At 47.5% G+C, this 22,880-nt stretch overlaps 1 protein-coding gene across 12 annotated transcripts in view; it reads left to right on the forward strand.

Moving 5' to 3' along the window:
• LOC138745749 (glycogen synthase kinase-3 alpha-like) overlaps positions 1-22,880 on the forward strand; it is a 76,198-nt gene that overhangs the window by 16,860 nt on the left and 36,458 nt on the right. For 6 of the 12 annotated variants that reach the window (XM_069903024.1, XM_069903016.1, XM_069903022.1 and 3 more), the window contains exon 2: positions 5,905-6,000. The exons of 1 other annotated variant lie outside the window; for it this stretch is intronic. In XM_069903024.1, coding sequence (XP_069759125.1) covers positions 5,905-6,000 — 96 coding nt within the window. 5 more of the 12 variants (XR_011346479.1, XR_011346480.1, XM_069903025.1 and 2 more) reach the window with 5 other exon arrangements.

The following is a 22,880-nucleotide window of genomic DNA, read 5'->3' on the forward strand; positions in this document are numbered from 1 at the left end:
CAAACAGGTTTGGAGATTCAGTGAACCCTTGGGGCAATACAGTCCACCGAAGCTGTCTCCGTCTGCCTGTCCATGGATTTTCCCATTCAAACGCAAACATATCTCTACTTTCCTCTTCTAATGGACACGTCCAGAAGGCATCCTTCAAGTCGATAACACTAAACCACTCATGGTCTGGGGGAATCCGACTCATAATAGTATAGGGATTAGGCACCACTGGGTGGCGGGTCTGAACAATAGCATTCAAACTTCTTAGATCCTGAACTAGGCGATAGGATCCATCTGACTTTTCACTGGGAGTATAGGGGTGTTATAAGGTGACATGCATTCTTCTAATAGTCCGTCTCGTATTAGAGTCTCAATTACCGGCTGTAGCCCTTTTCTCCCTTCCAAAGAAATAGGATACTGACGTTTCCTTACCAGCTGATGACCTGGTATTAATGTGACATGTAAAGGTGGGATGTCCAGACCTCCTCGATTTCCCTCCTTATACCAGACTCTCTCGTCAATCTGCCGTTCATCCTCTTCCTTTAGAGCACAGAGGTGGACTCGCACTTCTCCATCCACAGGGAGAGCACCCAAACTTAGGAGAGCCTGTAAGTCCCTTCCTAGGAGGTTAAATCCAGCCGACGGTAACAACAAGAGGTCTTGTACCCCTTCTCTTTCTTCCAGTTTCACTGTTACTTGGGGAATTATTGATACCATTCTGGGAGCCCCTTCTATCCCAGAAATTGTCAAATTACTTTTTACAGGCTCAGTTCCGATTGGCACAGTTATTACACTACTTCGTTCCGCTCCTGTGTCCACCATAAAGACCACCTCTTCTCCCTTGGGACCAATTTTTAGTTTTACCAGGGGTTCCCTCTTATACTTGGTCCCTAACATTTGGAACCCCTGACCCCCCCTAATCTTCTTCCATAAGTTCGAGGGCACGCAATTCCCTCTTGTATCGGGGGCATTCCCTCTTAAAGTGTCCTTCCTCATTGCAGTAATAGCACTTAACGAACCTCCGGGGTCTTCCCTCTCTTGGATATCTTGGATTGTTTAGAGGAAGGTTTTGTTTTCTTTCCCCTCTGGATTCGGCATTCATCTGTCGGATAGTCTGTACCATAACCTTTGTCGCCCTCTTTTGATCTTCTTCTCTCTGCACATATACTTTTTGCACCTTTTTTAACAGGTCACTTAGGGGTTTTTCGCTCCAGTCCTCCTCCTTTTCTAGTTTCTTTCTAATGTCCTGCCATGATTTGGAAACAAATTCAATTCGAATAAGCTGTTCACCCATTGGTGTACTAGGGTCCAAGCCCGCATACTGTTGGACATTCTTTCTCACCCTCTCCAAAAAATCAGTAGGGGACTCATCTTTCCCCTGGTGGTTCCCAAATGCCTTGGTGAAATTGTGACCCTTTGGCACAGCCTCCCGTATCCCTTTAATTGTCCACTCTCTATATTGTCTCATACTTGCCAATCACTCGGGTGTTCGTTTGTCCCACCTGGGTTCATTTAAGGGATATTTTTGTTCATGGGGTCTGGGGTCCCCAGGTTGTTCATATTCCCACATGAGGAGGGCAGCCCGTCGAATCATCTGCCTCTCCTGGGGTGAGAATAATGTTCCCATTATTGCCTGCATCTCTTCCCACGTGTATGTGTTTGGTCCCAGGAATTGGTCGAGCTGTTCAGCCAGTCCTATAGGATCTTCCAATAACTTTTTCATTTCTTTCTTAAATCCCCGCACCTCTGTACTAGTTAGGGGAACATTCACATATCCCGTTCCCCCTCCCGGTCCTCCCATAGGAACTTCCCTCAGGGGATTTAGGCTTATTGAAAACTTTGATGGTCCTGGACCAGTCTGGGATCTTGTCCAGGGTCGGTTTACCAGTGGAAGTTTAGGGTCCGACTCCCTTAATTCATCCTTTTTTTCCCGGCCCCTTTCTGGGCAATCAGATTCATCACCTTTCCCCTCCGGTAATGAGCTTTCCTCGGGCGCAGTAGGCACCGGGGGAATGTAAGGAGGGGGAAGGTTGTCCAGAGGTTCCCACTTTTTTTCTCCCGCTACCCTCAATTTAAAACATTTTGTTAAGGATCCTGGCCAGGGAACCCAACAAAATGCATACGCTGACTCTTCTTGATTCACCTTTGGTCTCGAATTTACATATATGTTTAATGCTCGTCTAACCCAATCCTCATCAGATCCAAATTTCGGCCACCAGATCGAGGAACCTTTAATAGGTTGTTTCGACCAAAGGAGACAATATTGGACCATCTTTTTCTTGTTTTTGTCTCGATATCTTTTACTATCCCAATTTTCAAACATTCTCCCCAAAGGGCTGTCAAGGGGAACTCCCAGGAATTGTCCTGAATTTTCAGACGAGCCCTTAGATTTTGATCCTCCCATTTTCCCACCTAGATCTGTTTATCGTTGCTGAGGACCCTCTCGTTCTGGACCCTACTCCCTTCTTCTCAGACGCCTCGTCGGAGGTACTGTCCCTCCTTCGGTTACCGCTGAGGTTTCCCTGGGGTTGACCCCTCTCTTCTCGGCACTTCGTCGGAGGTGCTGACCCTCCTTCGGTTACCGCCGAGGTTTCCCTGGGGTCTATCCTAGAGTCCCACAACAGGGTCCTCACGCCACGACAAAAGCTCTATACCTGATCTATTACGTTAGGTTTTTTTTCCAAACAGGTGTATCCCGTTACACCTGTTACCCAATCCCCACACCACAATCGTAAGTCGTCACTTACCGGTGTCTTCCCGGGGATTGAACCGTCACCCTTCTCCTCTCCATCTTGTCGTGTCACCTTGTCTGGATACCACTCGCTCAAGCCGCCCGAAGCGACGAGCAAGGGACTAGGAGCCGCTGAACTCAGCGGGGTGCACCGCCTCCGATGTCCCTCTTCTCGCCTCCCCTCACGGCCGGAGTGTAGATCCCGGACGAAGCCCATTTGTCAGAAATAAAACTTCTCACACATGAGTCTCTTTAAAACTGATGACACGACAAGCATTATTTACAAGTCTGCAGAGTTGGACTCAACTGGCTTCTCACCAGTTAAGCCCCGATACATACAGTGCATTGATTTTTATGCCCTTATTGTTTGCCCTTCCCCTTCTTATTAATACTGTTTTAATTGGTTAGTATTGCAAAAGCATTCTAAGTATAACTGCATTTTTAATTATCACGTTCGTTACGTACGCTGCGAACTCTACATACACTAAATTCTGTTTCTCACCCTTCTTATCAATCTTTTGTCTCCAGCATGTCTCTCACTATGACCATGAAAAGATATGTTTAAAAAAACATATCCAGCTGAACCTTGTGTCCTTGGCTGCTAGTAAGCTCCCTGTCCGTTCTGGCTTCCCTTTTTATGATTAATCATCACATTTTAACTTAAGTCATTTTAACCTAAATTCTCTATATAACAATCCTCTCTCGATCCGTGCTGCTGTGTCCTCTCATAATGTTGTAAGGTCATTTTCCTTTTTTCCAACGACCAAGAGATCCATATTCAAACTTTCCTCCTATCACCTGCTTAAAACACCCCAGAAACAAGTCTGACGATCTTTGTGCACTTCTCACGCTTCAGATAAGGAAACTGTACACATGACTCCTGATGTAAGATGAACAAGACCATTCGATGTGAAATTGGAGCTTGCGCGCTACTGTGAAGGGTGGAAAGAAGGACACAAACTCAAGAAATCAAAGTTAAAGATTGCTTTATTACACTGGCAGCTCTACTTCAATTCTCTCCCCACTGCTGTTGCTGGAGTGATGTCACAGTCGTGCCGGCCTCCAATTGGTCAGTGCTCCCACCTTTGTTGATTCCTGCAGTGCGGTTTTTCCTCTGCGACAAAAGTTGTTGGTCCCCGTGGACTCTGTGCGGTCACCAAGTTCGTCAACCATCTTGTGTACAGGGTGGCATCCCAGTTAGCATGAACCCCCACCTCCCCAGAAGTAGTGATTGGAGCGCTGTTCGCTGCTTTCGGTTGTCTATATCTGCGTCGTGGGGGCTGACTTGAGACCAGTTTGATAATGTCCAGATGTGCTGGCTTGAGGTGGTCGATGTTGAAAGTCTCTTGCTTCGCACCAATATCCAGCATATTTAACCGTGAAGTGTGGAATGAACGATACACACCCAAGAAGTCGAAGATGGGTTTGTTGAACTGGCAGCTCTGCTTATATACTCTCCCGCTGCTGACGACAGGTCTTTCGAGACTGCAGCACCGGCCTCGAAGTAGTGGGTGTTCCTGCCATTGCTCATTGCTTCCCGCCGTGCAGGATGTCACCTGGGATGAAGTTTGTTGGTTCTCACAGGGTCTGTTCAGTCACCGCGTTCATAAGCCATCTTGTGTAATGGGTTTCGTCCCGGTCGCAGGCCACTATAACCATATATTCTAGAAGCAGATGGACCCCATATTTACAAAGGGTGTGTTTAAATATTTAAATGAGGCTCTGACATTCCCTTTCTCCTTAAGGCCTCAGTTTATGAAAAGACATGTTGAAGTAATCGGTGCTCCTGTTTGGGGGTCCCTTGTCCTCATTTTTCTTTTTCTTTTAGCAAAGTGATGGAGGGGAATGGGGTGGTTTATGGGGGGATTTCTTTATTCTTTCTTTTAACTATGACACGTATTTGCGTTTGATTTGTGTTATTATTAATTGTGAAATGTTTGTGGATTTAATTTATAAATTATATTTTAAAAAAATATCAGAGGTCAATCCACAGGACCTAAAGTGGCCAAGAGCAACACTGGGGATACACTCCTGCCCCCCACCACCCCAAATATCAATGTGATCCACTACGATCATTGACTAAATCATCGAGGACCCCTTCACCCGGCCAACAGCATCATCCAGCTATTCCCGTCGGGAAAGAGATCTGGGAATTTCAGAGCCAGTACCTCCAGGCCCAAGAACAACTTCTCCCTCTGGGCAGGGAAAATGTGGAACAATAGTTGATGAGCTGCTCATACAAATACTCCTCGACTCTGCTACTTATTCAACAATATCAAGTAATTTTTCTGGACGTGCTGCACATGTATCATTTGTCTGTTGGTGTGAGGGCTTGGTTGTGTGTTGGCATGTGTTTACCCCAGAAACCCTATTTCTCAGGTCGTACTTGTGCTATCCAATGGTAATAAATTTGACCTTGTACTTTGGAGTGGGTGCAGAAGAGATGTCCTGGATCGGAGAATGTATCTCATGAAGCAAAGTTGACTGAGTAAGGCTTTTCTCTTGCCCGCCCCACCCCCCCACAAAATTGACTTTATTTACAAATTATTTACAAAGAGGAAGACCATTGCAAGTCTTTTCTCCTCCTCCTGTTGTATCCAGATATTCCCTTCACTGCACATTGCTGTATACGTCTCTGTTTACCTTCATTGCCACCACTTTGATACCGTGTGGTTACTGTCCCCCTCTGCTGTTAGAGGAGTTCCCCTTGGTCTCAGCCTCTCAGTGCCTGGTAATGGGAGGATTATGATCCATCCCCATAGTGCCTTCGTGTTGGCTGCGCCAACCCACTGTCCATCCCTCCGCATGACTCCTGCAGCCTGGAATGTGCCAGTCGACAGCGTTGCCGCCCTGACATCTCCACTTGCTGAAAGACCAACAGGTTTAACATAGAACACGAGAGCACAGTACAAGCACTTCAGCCCTCGATGTTGTGCCGACCGATGTATTCCTACCAAAATAAAAATAACTAACCCCTCCCTCCCTTATAACCCTCCGTTCTTCTTTCATCCACGTGACTCAGAGCCTCTTAAATGCTCCTAAGGTTTCAGCCTTCACCACCACCCCAGTTCTAGGGCTCGTCCCATGTCCCTGACCTGGTACACATACACTGCATCCCCTCCCATTGTCACCCTCCTGCTCCCCTCACCTCGAGCCAGTAGTAAAGGTGGTTTCTGTTCCAACAGGTGTTGGGGACCTCAACCAGGGTGCAGATCCGGGAGATGAACCCCAAGTGCACCGAATTCAAGTTCCCACAGATCAAAGCACGTCCGTGGGCCAATGTAAGTGACCCGATGGTGAAGCAGAGCTCCAAGGGTGGTCTCCGTCCTCTGGGTCCATCCCCAATACTATCCCCTGTCACCCACCAGGACCATCCCCAAAGCCCCCATTTCCCACCAGGCCTGTCCCCAACCCCCTCCCCTGTTGAGATCATCTCCAAAACCCTGTTCACCAGCGGGCCTGTCAACAAAGACCCTCTCCCCCACCGATCCCATCCCCAAAGCCTCTGTCCCCCTCTGGGCCCTTCCCCAATGCTCTGCCCATTTCTTGGACCATCCCCAGAGCTCCTGCCTCCCACCAGGGCCTTTAACAAGCCCCTGTCCCCCAACATGCGCAGCCCAAAGTCCCCATCCCCAAACCCCACCCCAATTAGCCCATCCTCCATCAGGTCTGTCCTCCCACCAAACCCTTTCTCTCACTGGGATCCTCTCCAATCGATCACCCATCCCCCTTCCCCACCTATAGGCCTTGGAATCTGAGCTGCTCCTGGGACCCCCAGACAGTGGAGATGTGGGGAGGGCAGTGTTCCATCTCCTTCCCGGTGGCAGCGTCCCATACCTTCACCAAGCTGGGGAATCCCCTGACCCTTGGCACAGGGATATCTGTCCCATCTGAGCCAGTCCTCTCTCTCCCCCGACCCTGGAGAATGTAGCCCAGTTCAGCTGGTTGCTACAGTAAACTCTGCCCTTCACCTCTTGCTCCAGGACTCCTGCTTCCATTGTCCTTCAACGAGCTTTGTGACCACAGCCAGGAGCTTCCCCCTCCTCGTTACCCTTGGCCCTGTGGGTGAGTGGAATTGGGGTATTAAAATTTGGGTGAGACCTGGGAAAGAGAGTGGTGATCATCCGGCCAGGGAGAGGCATTGGGGACAGAGTCACTGGGCAGGGGTCAGAGCATTAGGGAAACAAGGGCACTGGTATTGGAAGCAATCACAACTCATGGAAAGTAGGAGGAAGAATCCTGGGAATCATTGAGAGTGGTGAGGTTAGTGCCACGGTTAGAACAATGCTGTCAAGAGGCCAGCAAGCCGAGTTTGAATTTGACACTGTCACTGGGGAGTTGTACATTATTCCTGTGTCTGCGTGGGTTTCCACCAGGTGCTCCTGGTCCTTCCACCATTTAAAATGTACTGGGGGTTGTAGGTCATTGGTGTAATTGAGTGGTTGTGGCTCATAGGCTGAAAGGGCCTGTTCCCGTGCTGCATGTGTCAATCTAAAATCTCCATCTAAAATGATAGTCCAGCCTGTCATGAATTTTATTAAGGATTCAACTCAAAAGTGTGATCCAGATAGACAACTCCGAAACAGTCCTTTCGGCCCTTCTTTTCTGCTGGCCAAGCTGCTTGGAAACAGTCCACATCCCTCTCAACCTTTTCATTCCACAGACCCATTCAACTCACATTACATTGTCAATCTCACGTCCTGTGGGAAGAAGTTATTTCCCTGCCTGTCAGCCTGATTTTGTTCCTCCATATCTCCTTCCTGATGGTACTGGGTCAAAGATGCTATGTGCTGGATGTCTGCGGGTCTATTTACAGGCCCCATCCCTGGACAATCAGAGGCTCCTTGTCTCGAAGTCCCATCCATGTGGCCTCTCCCTCATCAATCCCTCATCGGAACACAACTACCCCCTCCTTACCTACCTCTACCAGCCCTTAGTATCCTCATCACAGTTCCAGGCACCTGTTATGTTCACCTTTGATGACCTGCGCCTGCTCTAATTTGGACCCTGGCCTCACCTCTCTCTTTGGCTTGGCTTCGTGGACGAAGATTTATGGAGGGATATGTCCACGTCTGCTGCAGGCTCATTGGTGACTGACAAGTCTGATGCGGGACAGGCAGGCACGGTTGCAGCGGTTGCAAGGGAAAATTGGTTGGTTGGGGTTGGGGTTGGGTGTTGGGTTTTTCCTCCTTTGTCTTTTGTCAGTGAGGTGGGCTCTGCGGTCTTCTTCAAAGGAGGTTGCTGCCCGCCGAACTGTGACGTGCGAAGATGCACGGTTGGAGGCGCTATCAGCTCACTGGTGGTGGTCAATGTGGCAGGCACCAAGAGATTTCTTTAGGCAGTCCTTGTACCTCTTCTTTGGTGCACCTCTGTCTCGGTGACCAGTGGAGAGCTCACCATAGAACACGATCTTGGGAAGACGATGGTCCTCCATTCTGGAGATGTGTCCATTCCAGCACAGTTGGGTCTTCGGCAGCATGGATTCAATGCTTGCGGACTCTGCCAGCTCGAGTACTTCGATGTTGGTAATGAAGTCATTCCAATGAATGTTGAGGATGATGCGGAGACAGCGCTGATGGAAGCATTCTAGGAGCCGTAGGTGATGCCGGTAGAGGACCCATGATTCGGAGCCGAACAGGAGCGTGGTAATGACAACGGCTCTGTACTCACCGATCTTTGTGTGTTTCTTCAAGTGGTTGTTTTTCCAGACTCTTTTGTGTTGTCTTCCAAAGGCGCTATTTGCCTTGGCGAGTCTGTTGTCTGTCTCTTTGTCGATCCTTGCATCAGATGAAATGGTGCAGCCGAGATAGGTAAACTGGTTGACCGTTTTGAGTTTTGTGTGCCCGATGGAGATGTGGTGGGGCTGGTAGTCATGGTGGGGAGCTGGCTGATGGAGGACCTCAGTTTTCTTCAGGCTGGACTTCCAGGCCAAACATTTTGGCAGTTTCCGCAAAACAGGACATCATGCACTGGAGAGCTGGCTCTGAATGGGAAACAAAAGGGGCATCATCTGCAAAGAGTAGTTCACGGACAAATTCCTCTTGTGTCTTGGAGTGAGCTTGCAGGTGCCTCAGATTGAAGAGCCTGCAATCCGTGTGGTACAGGATGTAAACGGTCGACCTCACCTAAACCATTGGAATAACCTGCGCCTTCTACCCTCGAGAGCCCGAGGGAATCCTCACCCTCAGCAGTGTCCTGCTGGTGCACCATCGAATGCCCTCCATCCCCTTCCACGGGTTCCCTGCTGTTATCAGGCTCCTGGATGGACCCCACCCTGGCAAAACTACCCATATTTTCACTGATCCTTCTGTACCTCTACATTCCGTAAAGGGGTCAGGGTTGTGTTGTGGGACTGGTAGAGAACAAAGCACCAATATCAGGAGACAGGGAGCAGTGTAGAGTCCCCCAGCTCCAGGAGACAGGGACCAGCACAGAGACCCCCAGTTCTGGAAGACCGGCTGAGTTGTACACAAGTCTGGAAGTGGCTGGGCCCAGAAGTATACAATGCTATGTTCCAGGGTAAACTGGAACAAAAGCGAGGAATGCACTTTGGTAAATCAGTCCGCTGTCCTCTTCACAGTCAGATCTGACTACCTGAAGGTGTCGGGGAACTGGCTTGGAGAGGCCGAGGCATGCAACAAGAATTGGTCAGAGCCGATTGTAAAGGTTCACCAGAAATTGGGTCTGTGGGAATGACATTCCTTAGCAGTAATGGGGAAGAACCTGGTCATCAGGTGCAAGGTGCTCTCGGTACTGCTGCGTGTGATGCAGGCGTGGCCCATCCCACACACCTCTGCCCTGGCTATTACCAGAGCAGTTTCCCTCTTCATGTGGGGGTCCAAAATGGATGGAGTGGGAAGGAGGTCCATGTACGTCACCAGACTATGGTGTTATGAGCCCAAAGGACCCCAAAACCCAGCAGCAATAGACATTCACCAAGACAAGTCGTTATTTAAAAATAAGTTGTTTTATTTATCTTTTAATATTAAAACAGAATCAAACTTTAACTTATCTCTATTAACTTAACTAACCTTAATCGCCTTCTAATCTAAGCGCATGTGTATGATGTGTGTGTACATTTAAGAAAAGTTATTTGGTTCACAGTTCAATCTCACTTCTCATTCTTCCAAGTTCACTAGTTGTAGGCAATTCTGATACTGTGTAAGGAATTGAACATGTATAAAGTTCATCAGGCTTTGCCACTCAGGAAAGTTCTGTAGGCTTTGCAGAGAGAGATTTGTTGTTCCAGGATTTCCACAACTGAGCTACCACCATTAGTCAGCTCAATGTGTCGCTGATAAAACTTGGCCCATCAGGGTTCTCCAGATAATAACCTCTTTCTTTCATGCTAGCACTGTGTTCCTTCCTGTTCCACTTATTCTGAGAGAAACATCAGACAGATAGCGCTTCCAGCCATCTGCCACTCTGGTTCATACAATCTTCTCCTGGCTTGCACTGTTTAGCTGCTTTCAGTGCCACACACACTCTGGATGAGAAAGCTTGTTTCAGCCCTTTCTCTCTCTCTCTCTCACTCCAATTGAGACTACTAGAAAGCCCTTGTGACTCTCTCACTTGCAAACCCCCCCCCCCCCACCCACCTCTTCAGCAAACAACAGAAGTTATCCTTCTTGGTCAAGCTGTTGTCTTAGCTAAACAAAACCCTGGGGTGACCTTTCTGTCGGCATTTTGTAGATATTCAACCAGCCAGCCTGTCTCCAAACCAAAACAATGGTCTAGTTATTTCATGACCTCATTTCAATTAGCAGCTACTTGTGAAATGTGCATAGCATTCTCCATCGTTTCTGTGATGTAACTGAATATGAATTCTTCAGTATTTCAAATAAGATCTGTTTTAAAATGTGTGTATGTATTTAACCTACTCTAATTTTACCAGATTCTCCCAAATATATATTCCATTACAATGGGGTTAAGGGTGTAACCAATGTGGCCCTCATCGTGTGAGGCTGCATCAGGCTGAGTATGGAAACTAAGTACAAGGGCACAAAGTGCCTCTATGAACCAAGGATCTCCCTGTCTCAGGTGTTCTGAAGGATTGGCGCAATGTCCCAGTCAGCTGGACTTTGGCACATTACCTTTGTGGAAAAGTTTTCATAGACAAAATTTTTGACAACAAAGCCATCAGATAGTGGTCAGCACAGAATTCCTGCTGACACAGAGAGGCCAGGACTTGATGAATACTGCAGGGTGGTCCCCTGAGCAGAGAATCCAGAGACAGATATCTAGTCCTCCCTCTGGTTAGCGAGAGTGAGGCCATCACGGACAAGGAGTGTGGCCTGAAGGACCAGCTCAAGGAACTTGAGCTGCAGCTCGATGACCTTACTCTGGTTAGGTAGAAAGAGGCTATCATAGACGAGAGCTACAGGCAGATAGTCGCACATGGGCCCATGGGACGAGGTGCAGTGGGTTACCGTTAGGAGGAGGAAAGGGAGGCATCAGGTTCATGTCCAAGCACCCGAGTCTGTAATCTTCAGAAATCAGTACTCCACCTTGAATACTGCGGAGGGGGATAGTCAGACTATGATGGGCAGAGGTGTGGTGTCAAACTCTGTAGGGATAAAAGGAAAAGGGCGATAGTGATACGGTGAGGGTTAGTAGGATAAGGAAAGAGACAAGTTTAAATAATTTGAGGGCGGAAAAACAGGAAGTCGTAAACAGATGTTGCAGTGAAAATTGTGAGAATGGTAGAGAGGAGGATTTGCAGAAGGTAGGATGTAGGAGATCCCTGAGTTGTATTTATTTTAATGTGAGGAGTGTAGTAAAGAAGCTGGATGAGCTAAAGGAGTGGATTGACATGTGGCATTATGATGTTGTGGCCATTAGCGAGACGTGGTTGAAAGATGGTTGTGACTGGCAGTTGAATGTTCCACGATTTCGCTGCTTGAGATGTGACAAGAGTTGGTGGTTCAAGAGGGGGAGGTGTGGCATTACATGTCAGGGAGGATATTACAGCAGTGCTGAGGCAAGATAGACTGGAGGGCTCGTCAAGAGAAGCAGTGTGGGTAGAGCTGAAAAACAAGAAGGTTGAGGTTACTATTTTGGTATATTATAGGTCTCCAAATGGGGAAAGTGAACAAGGAGAGTAAATGTGCAAGGAAATAGGTGAGATATGCAAGTGAAATAGGGTGGTGTTGGTTGGGGATTTCAATTTTCCAAACATCAATTGGGAAACGCAGTCAGTAAAAGGGCAGGATAGCTTAGTATTTATGCATTGTGTTCAGGATTGCTTTTTGCAGCAATATGTTGAGACGCCAACTAGAGGGGGAGCAGTGTTCGATCTGTTGTTTGGGAATGCAATGGGGCAGGTGACAGAGGTGAGCATTAGCGAGAACTTCGGATCCAGTGATCATGGGTCCATTAGTTTTATCTTAATGATGGAAAGGAATAGGTCGGGTCCGAGGTTGAAGTTCTTCGAGTGGAGGAAGGCCAGATTTGGAGAAATGTGGAGGGATTTGCAGAGAGTTGTGTGGGCTGAACTTTTTCCTGGAGAGGATGTAGAGAAAATTTGGGGGGCATTTAGTGGTGAGATTTTGAGAGTACAGGATCTTTATGTTCCAGTCAGGCCAAAGGGGAAGACTAAAGGTTCGAGGGAGCCATTGTTTTTTGATGAAATTAAGAAGTTGGTTTGGGAAAAGAGGGAAGCCTATTACCAAATATAAAAAAACAAGGGATTAAGGAGATGTCTGGTCATTACTTAGATTGCAGGAAGAACCTTCAGATGGAAATTAGAAAGGCAAAAAGAAGGGATGAGGTGTCCATAGCTAATAAGGTGAAGGTGAATCCTCAGGGTTTTTCAGATATGGGAACAGTAAAAGGAGGGTTAAACATAGAATAGGTCCACTGGATGATGGGACTAGTGAACTATTTCAGGAACCGTATGAGATGGGAGAAATATTGAACAAATTTTTCTCGTCTGTATTCACGAGGGAAACGGACATTGGGCTATACAAGATCAGAGAGGCAAAGGGCTTAATTATGGAAAGGATAAGGATTAGTAAAGCGAGAGTTTTGGAGCTTCTAGGGTCAATTAAGGTGGATGTCTCATGGTCCTGATGGGACTTTTCGCAGGACTTTAAGGGAGGTCAGGGAACAAATAGTTGGGCCACTGACATGATTTATCAAAGATCACTGGAGGAGGGTGTGGTGCCGCGGGATTGGAGGGTTGCAAATGTAGTTCTGTTGTTCAAAAAAGGCAGTAGGTGTAGGCCAAGTAATTATCGGCCAGTAAGTTTGACTTCCGAGTGGGGAAGATTATAGATGGTATACTTCGAGATAGTATGTACAAATATCTGGATAGGCAGGGATTGATTGGGGACACCCAGCATGGGTTAGTGAAGGGAAAATCATGTTTGATGAATCTTGTTGATGTTTTAAAGAGGTGATAAGAAAAGTGGATGAAGGTAGGGCGGTTGACGAGATCTATTTAAATTTTAGTAAAGCTTTTGATAAGGTACTGCATGTAAGGTTAGTTAGGAAGGTTCAGTCGCTAGGGATTAATAGATAGTGAGATAGGTTCAGAGGTGGCTGGGAGATGGAAAGCAGCGAGTCATGGTGGACAACTATCTGTTAGGATGGAAGCCTGTGACTAGCGGGGTGGCTCAGGGATCAGTGTTGGGTTCCCTGTTTATCATTTATATTCATGATTTTGTTGAGGAGGTGCTTAATTGGGAAAGCAAATATGCAGATGATACGAAAATAGGGGGAGTGGTGGATGGTGAGGAAGGTTCTCTTGGATTATAGGATTTGGTTTGTTTGGAAAAGTTGACAGATGGAATTTAACGTTGACAAGTGTGAGGTGCTGCATTCCAGAAAAAAATATTCAAAATAGGACAAATACAGTTAAGGGGAGGGTGTCGAGGAATGGAGAGGAACAGAGGGATCTTGGAGTTATGGTACCGAGTTCACTGAAGGTGGATTCCCATGTAGACAGGGTGGTTAAGAAGGCATATGGTCAGCTGTCCTTCATAAACCATAGTGAAGAGTGTAGGAGCTGGGAGGACATTCTGCAGCTGTTTAAGGCATTGGTGAGGCCAGGTTTGGAGTACTGTGCTCAATTCTAGTCTCCAAACTATAGGAAGGATATAGATAAGCTGGAGAGGGTGCAGAGAAGATTTACAAGGATGTTGCCTAGCTTACAGCATCTGGATTACAGGGAGAGATTAAGGAGACTGGGACTTTATTCATTGGAATGTCGACGACTGAGAGGCGACTTGATGGAGCTATTTAAAATTATGAAAGGAATAGATAGAATAGACATAAACAAAATCATTCCCCTGAGAAAAAGGGAAGGTTGGAACAAGAGGCCATGAGTTAAGGGTAAGAAGGCAAAACTTTAGGAGAAGTATTAGAGGATGCTTCTTCACTCAGATTCTGGTTGCTGAATGGAATGTTCTTCCGAATGAGATAGTTGCAGCAGGGTCCCTTCTGTCATTTAAGAGAAGGTTGGATGTGTACATGGAGGTGAGGGGGTTGGAGGGATATTGGCGGAGAGTGGGAGGATTGAGCTAGTGGATTTGTTCTGGTGAACCGGTGTGGACTCGAAAAGCTGACATGGCCTGTTTCCGCTCTGTCAATGGTTATATGGTGACACAGTTTTGCATTTCAATGTCCCATCCCTCGTTACAAAACTCTCTGCTCTCCACGTTAGTGTTGCACATTTCTTCACTGCTGCTATGGCTGGACTCAGAAAGTTTATTTGATATTTTTCCAACTTCAGTTTTGTATCTGCTTCATAAATATGACCAAGCACATATATTCTCGCGTCCTTTTGTATTTTTATCTTCATAATTTGTCCTAATAATATATTGTAATCCTTCCAAACATCTTCCACTTTTACACAGGTCCAAACCAAAATGGAAAAAAAAGTCCCGATCACCTGATTACATTGAAAACATTTCTCGGAATAATTGGAGATAAGTCCATTTAATTTATATGAAGTATAGCAGAATTGATGTGGAGAATTGTATTTTATATCTGGCATTAATCATATTTGTAACACTCTTGACACAATCTTGACCCTATTTCTTCTTGAATTTTTATATTTCAATCTTCCTTCCACCTTTGTTTCGATTTATATTAATCCTTTCCCCCATATTATATTTGATGTTTATAAAATCTCCTTCTCACATCTGAAACACATTTCTGATACTTAGGTGATTTTTCTGGGGTAAGATAGAATTGGTGTAAAATATTAGACTGAACCAGTCCATATCCTGCTTTTCTAATTGATGTTGTGCTGTCCTTACACCAATCTGACCAGCTTCTTTCTGAAATTGTCACATCCAAGTCCGACTCCCATCTTTCTCCTGACCTCTGCTATCCTGGTTTTGAATTTTCATTGATAAATTTAGGTGTTTTCCCCATCCAGACTCTTTGTTCCATTTCACTAATTTTAGGTGGGGTCAACGTTGGTCCCTATCTTTCTCTTAAGAATGATCTAAGTGGGAGAAAATAGAAGAAGGTCCCACTAGCCACTCCGTATTTGTGCTTAATTGTTTGAAGAATTTCTTCCATGTAGCAGTCTTCAAAATATCTTATACTCTGTCATAACACAAATTTAATATTCTATTGCCTCTGTTCATATTTTGACACACTGGTACTTTTCTTGAGATCCCTACAATTTTCCCTAAACATACATTAATTTCTTGCCACGTTCTGATCAGATCTATCTGTCTTTTTTTCTTGTGATTTGACTCTCCATTTATTGACAAAATACTTTGCTTCCCCTCCTCCATTGTTGTCGGGTCCATGTGGGTCCCACAGTTTAAGAACCAGACCAAAGCGGAGGTACAAAGCACACTTTTATTTTGGGGATGGAAACAGGACAACAGGGTCGATATGTTAGGCAAACTTCTACACACAGAGTACGCAGGGAGCCTGGGGGAAATTACATGAATGTACACATTCAACATTCAGGATCAAGGTGATATTGTGAGTTCCCTCCCCTACTTAACCTCGAGACTCACCCCAACCCAGTGTGGAAGGTGCTACCTACTAGCCACGAGGAGTTAAAAGAGGCAGAACAAAGGGGGACATGGTCCTTTATAGTTCTGCGGGCCATGCTGGGAGGGCAAATCACTCAGGGAAGGCTGGGCCCCATTGAATGCTGTGGCCAATGCTCGAAGCCAAGTGCAGGGGCTTGGCAGGGGTCAGTCGAGGTGATTCACATGGGCCAATTGGGTGAAGGTCAGGTGTGAGTCTGGCATGGATGTCTGGACTGCAGCTCCTGGTGATTGAGTTTGGCCAGTTGGGTGAAGGTCATGGTTGAGTCTAGCCGGGCTGCCTGGACTGCCGCTCCTGGTGATTTAGGTGGACCAATCGCAAGGGTCACCTTGATGGCTTGGAGTGAGTCTTTGACCTTGATTGGCAGGTAATGTATCCACCAAACTGGAGCAAAGCAGCGCCACCAGGTGGTGGACACTGCCACTCCATGACAATCCACCCCTTCGGAAGACACACTGCTTGCCAATAAAGTGCGACAGGTAATAAGAAGGTCTTATTATATGCCGATGTGCATGTAAATTGTCCATCTCATCATGGAATAACTATAGCAATGATAACAAAAATAATTGCAGTCCCCAAGTGAATGATAGTCACCCAAATGCCACCCGTGGAGCCATATGGCCCCCAGGGTCCCCATGAGGTGGTGATGCTTGTGGATCTGGTCCCTGGATTTTTGAATTTTGGCCACTGAGTCCCGAATGTGGTCAGCCCGATGGGTGATGTTAGAGGATTCCTTGGGAATGTAGGTGCAGCCCTCCTGGCCAATGACAGTACAGCCACCAGCAGGTAGTCCAGGGCCATCCGATTTGGCATTGTCACCATAGGTCTCTTCTCCAGCTCCACAACTGTCCAGGTCAGGGTGTCCTTTGTATGGTGCAGGAACACTGCTGTCTCATTGGCCAACATCTCCAGGAGGGTGGTCATCTGGGTCACTTCATTGGAGAGCCATGCAGTGCCATATCTGGGGAAGGCGATCATCCAGAACCATTCGCCTGCAGTAAAAGCTCTCTTGTTGCAGTGGTCACCAAAGGCTGGGTGCTCCCCTATGTCATCAAAAGAGTAGATGTAGGCCACCACGAATGTGGAGAAATGGCAGCCCTACCAGGTGACAGGAAGCCAGGAGTAGGCACGGTGGCCACCTTCCCAGTGGGTGCCATTCAAGGTCCAGGGGCCCCCCAGCTTGGTGACACCAATGGAGTGCGGAGCCCGGGTACCCTCTGTGCCGGTCGTCACTGTTGCCGACTGGGAGGGTGGAGGTGTGTCTGTGGGGGAGTCTGCACCAACACTTCTTTGGTCTATGGATGAGTTGTGGGATGATGCAGAGTGTCGGGACTCGAGTGGTGGTCCACTTTTAGGCAGAAAAATACCAGTTCCTGAAGCATCCACCCCATTGGGAGTCGGTGGAAGGGATAGTGTTAAGCAGAGATACCAGGGGTGGTGAGCTGCCATTAGGTCCACCCCATACAGTTAACCCAAACCCACTGGAGCAAAGAGTCTCGGTAGGCAGTTCATCTGAGAGTCGTCCAGTTGGTTGGGGGTGAGTGGTAATGCTTGTTTGGTGTGTGCTGGAGTTTGGACACAGATCCAGCAGTCCGATCTGTTCGTGGTGGTGGTGAAATCATAGGTTATGGAGAGGAACGTGATCAGCAATCTGACATTGCAAATGGTTGCCGCTAGCAGCAAGGGTAGAAGCAGGCATTGCATGTTCCTGTGGGGTGGAAAAAAAAACTCATTGTCCCTTTGTGAGATGGTGGGTGTGGAGACAGGAGAGGTTGGTTAGGCCCAGAATTGCGAACCACTGGGAATCTCCAGCACTGAAAGCAACAATCTCCCCCCTTTTGGGGTGGACTTCATGGCTGTTGTACCCATACTCTCCCCAAGTCTTCAGTCTCGGGGGATTTGGGGGGATCTGTTTCCGGGGATGTGAGTGTTAAAGGTGGTGAGATATGCGGATGTCTCCTTGGCCGGTGGGGCGTGTGTTAAAGTGATTCACAGCCTGTTGCAGCTCCGTCAGCCACCCCCCCTCACTTTGATGTGTGCAAGGGGGTCAGAGTGCAGATGCTCTCCGTGAACTGGCCTTTCATCCTTTCAACTGACCCGGATGCCTGGGGGAGATAGGGGATGTGGAGCAGCCAGGATATCTCCACCTCAGCAGCCCATTCTTGGGCTTTAGACCCCGAAAAGTGTGAGCCCGGATTGGATCGGCACCTCCGACAGGATTCCGTAAATGGAGGACAGGGGCTGTAATCCTTTAATGGTGTTATTGTGGTTGGCTTTCTCACAGGACACTGCCACCAGTGCAGCAGAATACGTATTCACCATGGTCAGGATATACTAGGTATTTTTTTAATCTTGGTGAGGGAGGAGTCCAATATCATTGATCTGCCATACACGACCAGCTCCCATGCCACAGCAAATTTGTCCCGGAGGCCCTGTTGGCCTTCCTCTTGACTTTACCTGCTGACAGATGGGGAAGTCAAGCACGTTGGTTTTGAACTGATTCCGGGTGAGGGCGACCCTGAACTGTTCTGCCCATTGTCATGTGCTGTCAGCCCATCGGTGGCTGATTTTGCAGTGAGCCCACACAGCCAGATACAAGCCTGGATCACAGGCAGCTCGAGCCGCTGGAAAGGGGGTAATCAATACCGGAAGGCAGCGGCTCTCTACTCTACCATGGGGAACGTCATCATCAAAGAGGGAGAGGGGGGCTCCAGCCAACTTGCTGAACTGGCAGCAATGGCATTCACACTTCAGGACACCACTGGGCCCATTAACATCCACCCCGATTCATGGGCAGTGGCCAATGGCATGGTGGTCTGTATGGCCCAATGGCATGAGACAGGGTGAGAAATCCACGATGCCCCCTTTGGGGACAGCACCACGGGCAGTTGCTCTGGGACCAAGCCCCCACAGAGAGATCACAGTTCACCACGTAGACATCCAGACCTGCAACACCATAGAGGAGGCTGCGCACAATGTGGCCTTGGCCAAAGTTGCTCAAAGATGCACTGACTCCACCTCCCCACCAGACACTGACAATGGGGCACTGGCTGCCTGGGCTCACCGCAAAAGCAGCCATCTAGGGGTTTACAGCACATGATGATGGACAGAACAGTTCAGGGTCGCCCTCACCCTGAATCAGTCCAAAATCGACGTGCTCGACTTCCTGTGAGAAAGCCGACCAGAATAACACCATTAAAGGATTACAGCCCCTGTCCTCCATTTACGGAATCCTGTTGGAGGAGCGATTCAATCCTGGCTCACACTTTTCGGGGTCTAAAGCCCAAGACTGGGCTGCTGAGGTGGGGATATCCTGGCTGCTCCACATCCCCTATCACCCCCAGGCATCCTGGTTGGTTGAAAGGATGAAAGGCCAGTTCACAGAGAGCATCTGCACTCTGACCCACTCGCACACATCAAGGTGGGTCGGTGGGGGGTGGAGCTGACGGTGCTGCAACAGGCTGTGGATCACTTTAACCCACGCCCCACCAGCCAAGGAGACAACCCCATATCTCACCACATTCAACACTCCCATCCATGGAACCAGAGCCCCCAAAAACCCCTGAGAGTGAGGTATTGGGGAGAGTTGGGGGAGATTGTCACGTTCAGTCCAGGATATTCCCAGTAGTTCGCAATTCTGGGCTAAAGCAAACTCTCCTGTCTCCACACCCACCATCTCACAAAGGGACAATGAATTTTTTTTCAACCCCACAGGACATGCAAGCACTGCTTCTACCCTTGCTGCTAGCGGCAACCATTGGCAATGTCAGATCGGTGATCACGTTCCTCTGCATTACCTATGATTTCATCACCACCACGAATAGTTCAGACTGCAGGGTCTGTGTCCAAACTCCAGCACACACCAATCAAGCATTACCACTCAACCCCAACCAACTAGACGACTCTCAGATGAACTGCCTACCGAGACTCTTTGCTTCAGTGGGTTTGGGTTAACTCAACACTATTCCTTCCACTGACTCCCGATGGGGTGGATGCTTCAGGAACCAGTATTTGCCTGCCTAAAATTGGACCACCACTCAAGTCCCGACACTCTGCATCATCCCACAGCTCCTCCATAGACCAAAGAAGTGTTGGTTAAGACTCCCCCAAAGACACACCTCCACCCTCCCAGACGGCAGCTGTGACGGCTAGCACACAATGTAACCGGCCTCCGCATCACCACCTCTGTTGGTGTCAGCAAGGTGGGGGGCCCCTGGACCATAAATGGGACCCACTGGGTAGGTGGCCACCATATCTACTCCTAGCTTACTGCCACCTGGTAGGGCTGCCATTTCCCCACATTCAAGGTGCCCTACATCCACTCTCTTGATGACCTATGGGAGCACCCAGCCTTTTAGCGACCACTGCAACGTGCCCTTACTGCAGGCGAATTATTCTGGATGATCGCCTTCCTCAGATATGGCACCGCATGGCTCTCCAACGAAGTGACCCAGATGACCACCCTCCTAGAGATGTTGGCCAACGAGACAGCAGTGTCCCTGCACCATACACAGGACACCCTGACCTGGACAGTTGTGGAGCTGAAGGAGAGAGTTATGGTGGAAATGCCAAATCAGATAGCCCTGGACTACCTGCTGGCGGCTGTGCTGTCATTGGCCAGGAGTGCTGCACCTACATTCCCAAGGAATCCTTTAACATCACCCACCTGACTGACCACATTCGGGACTCAATGGCCAAAATTCAAAAATCCAGGGACCAGCATCACCACCTCATGGGGATCCTGGGGGCCATTTGGCTCCATGAGGGGCATTTGGGTGACTATCATTCACTGGGGGATTGCACTTATTTTTGTTATCATTGCTATAGTTATTCCATGATGTGATTGTCAATTTATATGCACCCTTGCATTGCCCCATTAAATCTTCTTATTACCTGTCGCACTTTATTGGCAATCAGCATGTCTTCCGAAGGGGTGGATTGTCAATGGAGAGGCAGTATCCACCACCTGGAGGCGCTGCTGTGCTCCAGTTCAGTGGACACATTACCTGCCAATCAAGGCCAAAGACTCACTCCAAGCCATCAAGGTGACCCTTGCGATTGGCCCACGTAAATCACCAGGAACTGCTGTCCAGGCATCCTGGCCAGACTCACGCCTGACCTTCACCCAATTGGCCCAGGTGAATTATCTCAACTGACCCCTGCTGAGCCCTTGCACTTGGCTTCGAGCATTGGCCACAGCAGTCAACGGGGCCCAGCCTGCCCCGAGAGATTGGCCCTCCCAGCACGGCCCGCAGAACTTTAAAGGACCATGTCCCCCTTTCTTCTTTCTCTTTCGACTCCCTCATGGCTAGTAAGTAGCACCTTTCACACTGGGTTGGGGTGAGTCTCGAGGTCAGCTAGGAAGAGCCATGTCCATACCGGTCAAGGGGTGGGAGCTCACAGTATCACCTTGATCCTGAATGTTGAATGTGTGCGTTCATGTAATTTCCCCCAGGCTCTGATGGTTTCTCCCTCCTAATTAGAAGTGTACATTTACTCCCTGCGTATTCTGTGTGTGGAGGTTTTCTTGACACATCGACCCTGTTGTCCTGTTTCCATCCCCAAAATAAAAGTGTGCTTTGTACCTTCGCTTTTGTCTGATTCTTAACCTTTGTGACCCACACGAACCCGACAACAATGGAGGAGGGGAAGCAAAGTATTTTATCAGTAAATGGAGAGTCAAATTACTAGAAAAAAAACAGATAGATCTGATCAGAATGTGGCAAGAAATTAATGTATGTTTAGGGAAAAAAGGTAGGGATCTCAAGAAAAGCACCAGTGTGTAAATATGTGTTATTGCCTATGAACAGAGGGAATAGAATATTCAATTTTTGGGAAGGAGATTTTATAGACAACAAATATAATATGGGGAAAAGAATTTATATAAATCAAAACAAAGGTGGAAAGAAGATTGAAATATACAAATTCAAGAAGAAATAGGGTCAAGATTGTGTCAAGAATGTTACAAATATGATTTATGTCAGTTATAAAATTACAATTGTCTACATCAATTCTGTTATACTCCATATAAATTAAATGGACTTATCTCCAATTATTCCGAGAAATGTTTTCAATGTAATCAGGTGATCGGAACTTTTTTTTTCCATTCGGTTTGGACCTGTGTAAAAGTGGAAGAATTTGGGAAGGATTTCAGTATATTATTAGGACAAATTCTGAAGATAAAAATACGAATCATATTTATGAAGCAGATACAAAAATGAATTTGGAAAAATTTCAAACAGCCATAGCAGCAGTGAAGAAATGTGCAGCACTAACGTGGAGAGCAGAGAGTTTTGTAACAAGGGACGGGACATTGAAATGCAAAACTGTGTCACCATGTAACCACATAACCATTTACAGAGCGGAAACAGGCCATGTCAGCCTTTCGAGTTATCACCGGTTCACGAGAACAAATCCACTAGCTCAATCCTCCCACTCTCCGCCAATATTCCTCCAACCCCCTCACCTCCATGCACACATCCAACCATCTCTTAAATGACAGAAGGGACCCTGCTGCAACTATCTCATTCGGAAGAACATTTCATTCTGCCACCACTCCCTGAATGAAGAAGCATCCTCTAATATTTCTCCTAACGTTTTGCCCTCTTACCCTTAACTCATGGCCTCTTGTTCCAAACTTCCCTGCCCTCGGAGGAATGATTTTGTTTATGTCTAGTCTATCTATTCCTTTCATAATTTTAAATACCTCCATCAAGTCCCCTCTCAGTCATCGACATTCCAATGAATAAAGTCCCAGTCTCCTTAATCTCTCCCTCTCATCCAGATGCTGTAAGCCAGGCAACATTCTTGTAAATCTTCTCTGCACCATCTCCACCTTATCTATATCCTTCGTATAATTTGGAAACTAGAACTGAGCACAAAACTCAAAACCTGGCCTCACCAATGCCTTAAAGAGCTGCAGCATCACCTTCCAGCTCCTACACTCTATGCTATGATTTATGAAGGCCAGCAGACCATATGCCTTCTTAACCACCCTGTCTACATGGGAATCCACCTTCAGTGAACTCTGTACCATAACTCCAAGATCCCTCTGTTCCTCCTCATTCCTCGTCACCCTCCCCTTAACTGCATAGGTCATATTTTGATTATTTTTTCCGGAATGCAGCACCTCACACTTGTC

This window comes from Narcine bancroftii, chromosome 11, assembly GCF_036971445.1.
Source record: "Narcine bancroftii isolate sNarBan1 chromosome 11, sNarBan1.hap1, whole genome shotgun sequence".
NCBI classification, from domain to species: domain Eukaryota; kingdom Metazoa; phylum Chordata; class Chondrichthyes; order Torpediniformes; family Narcinidae; genus Narcine; species Narcine bancroftii.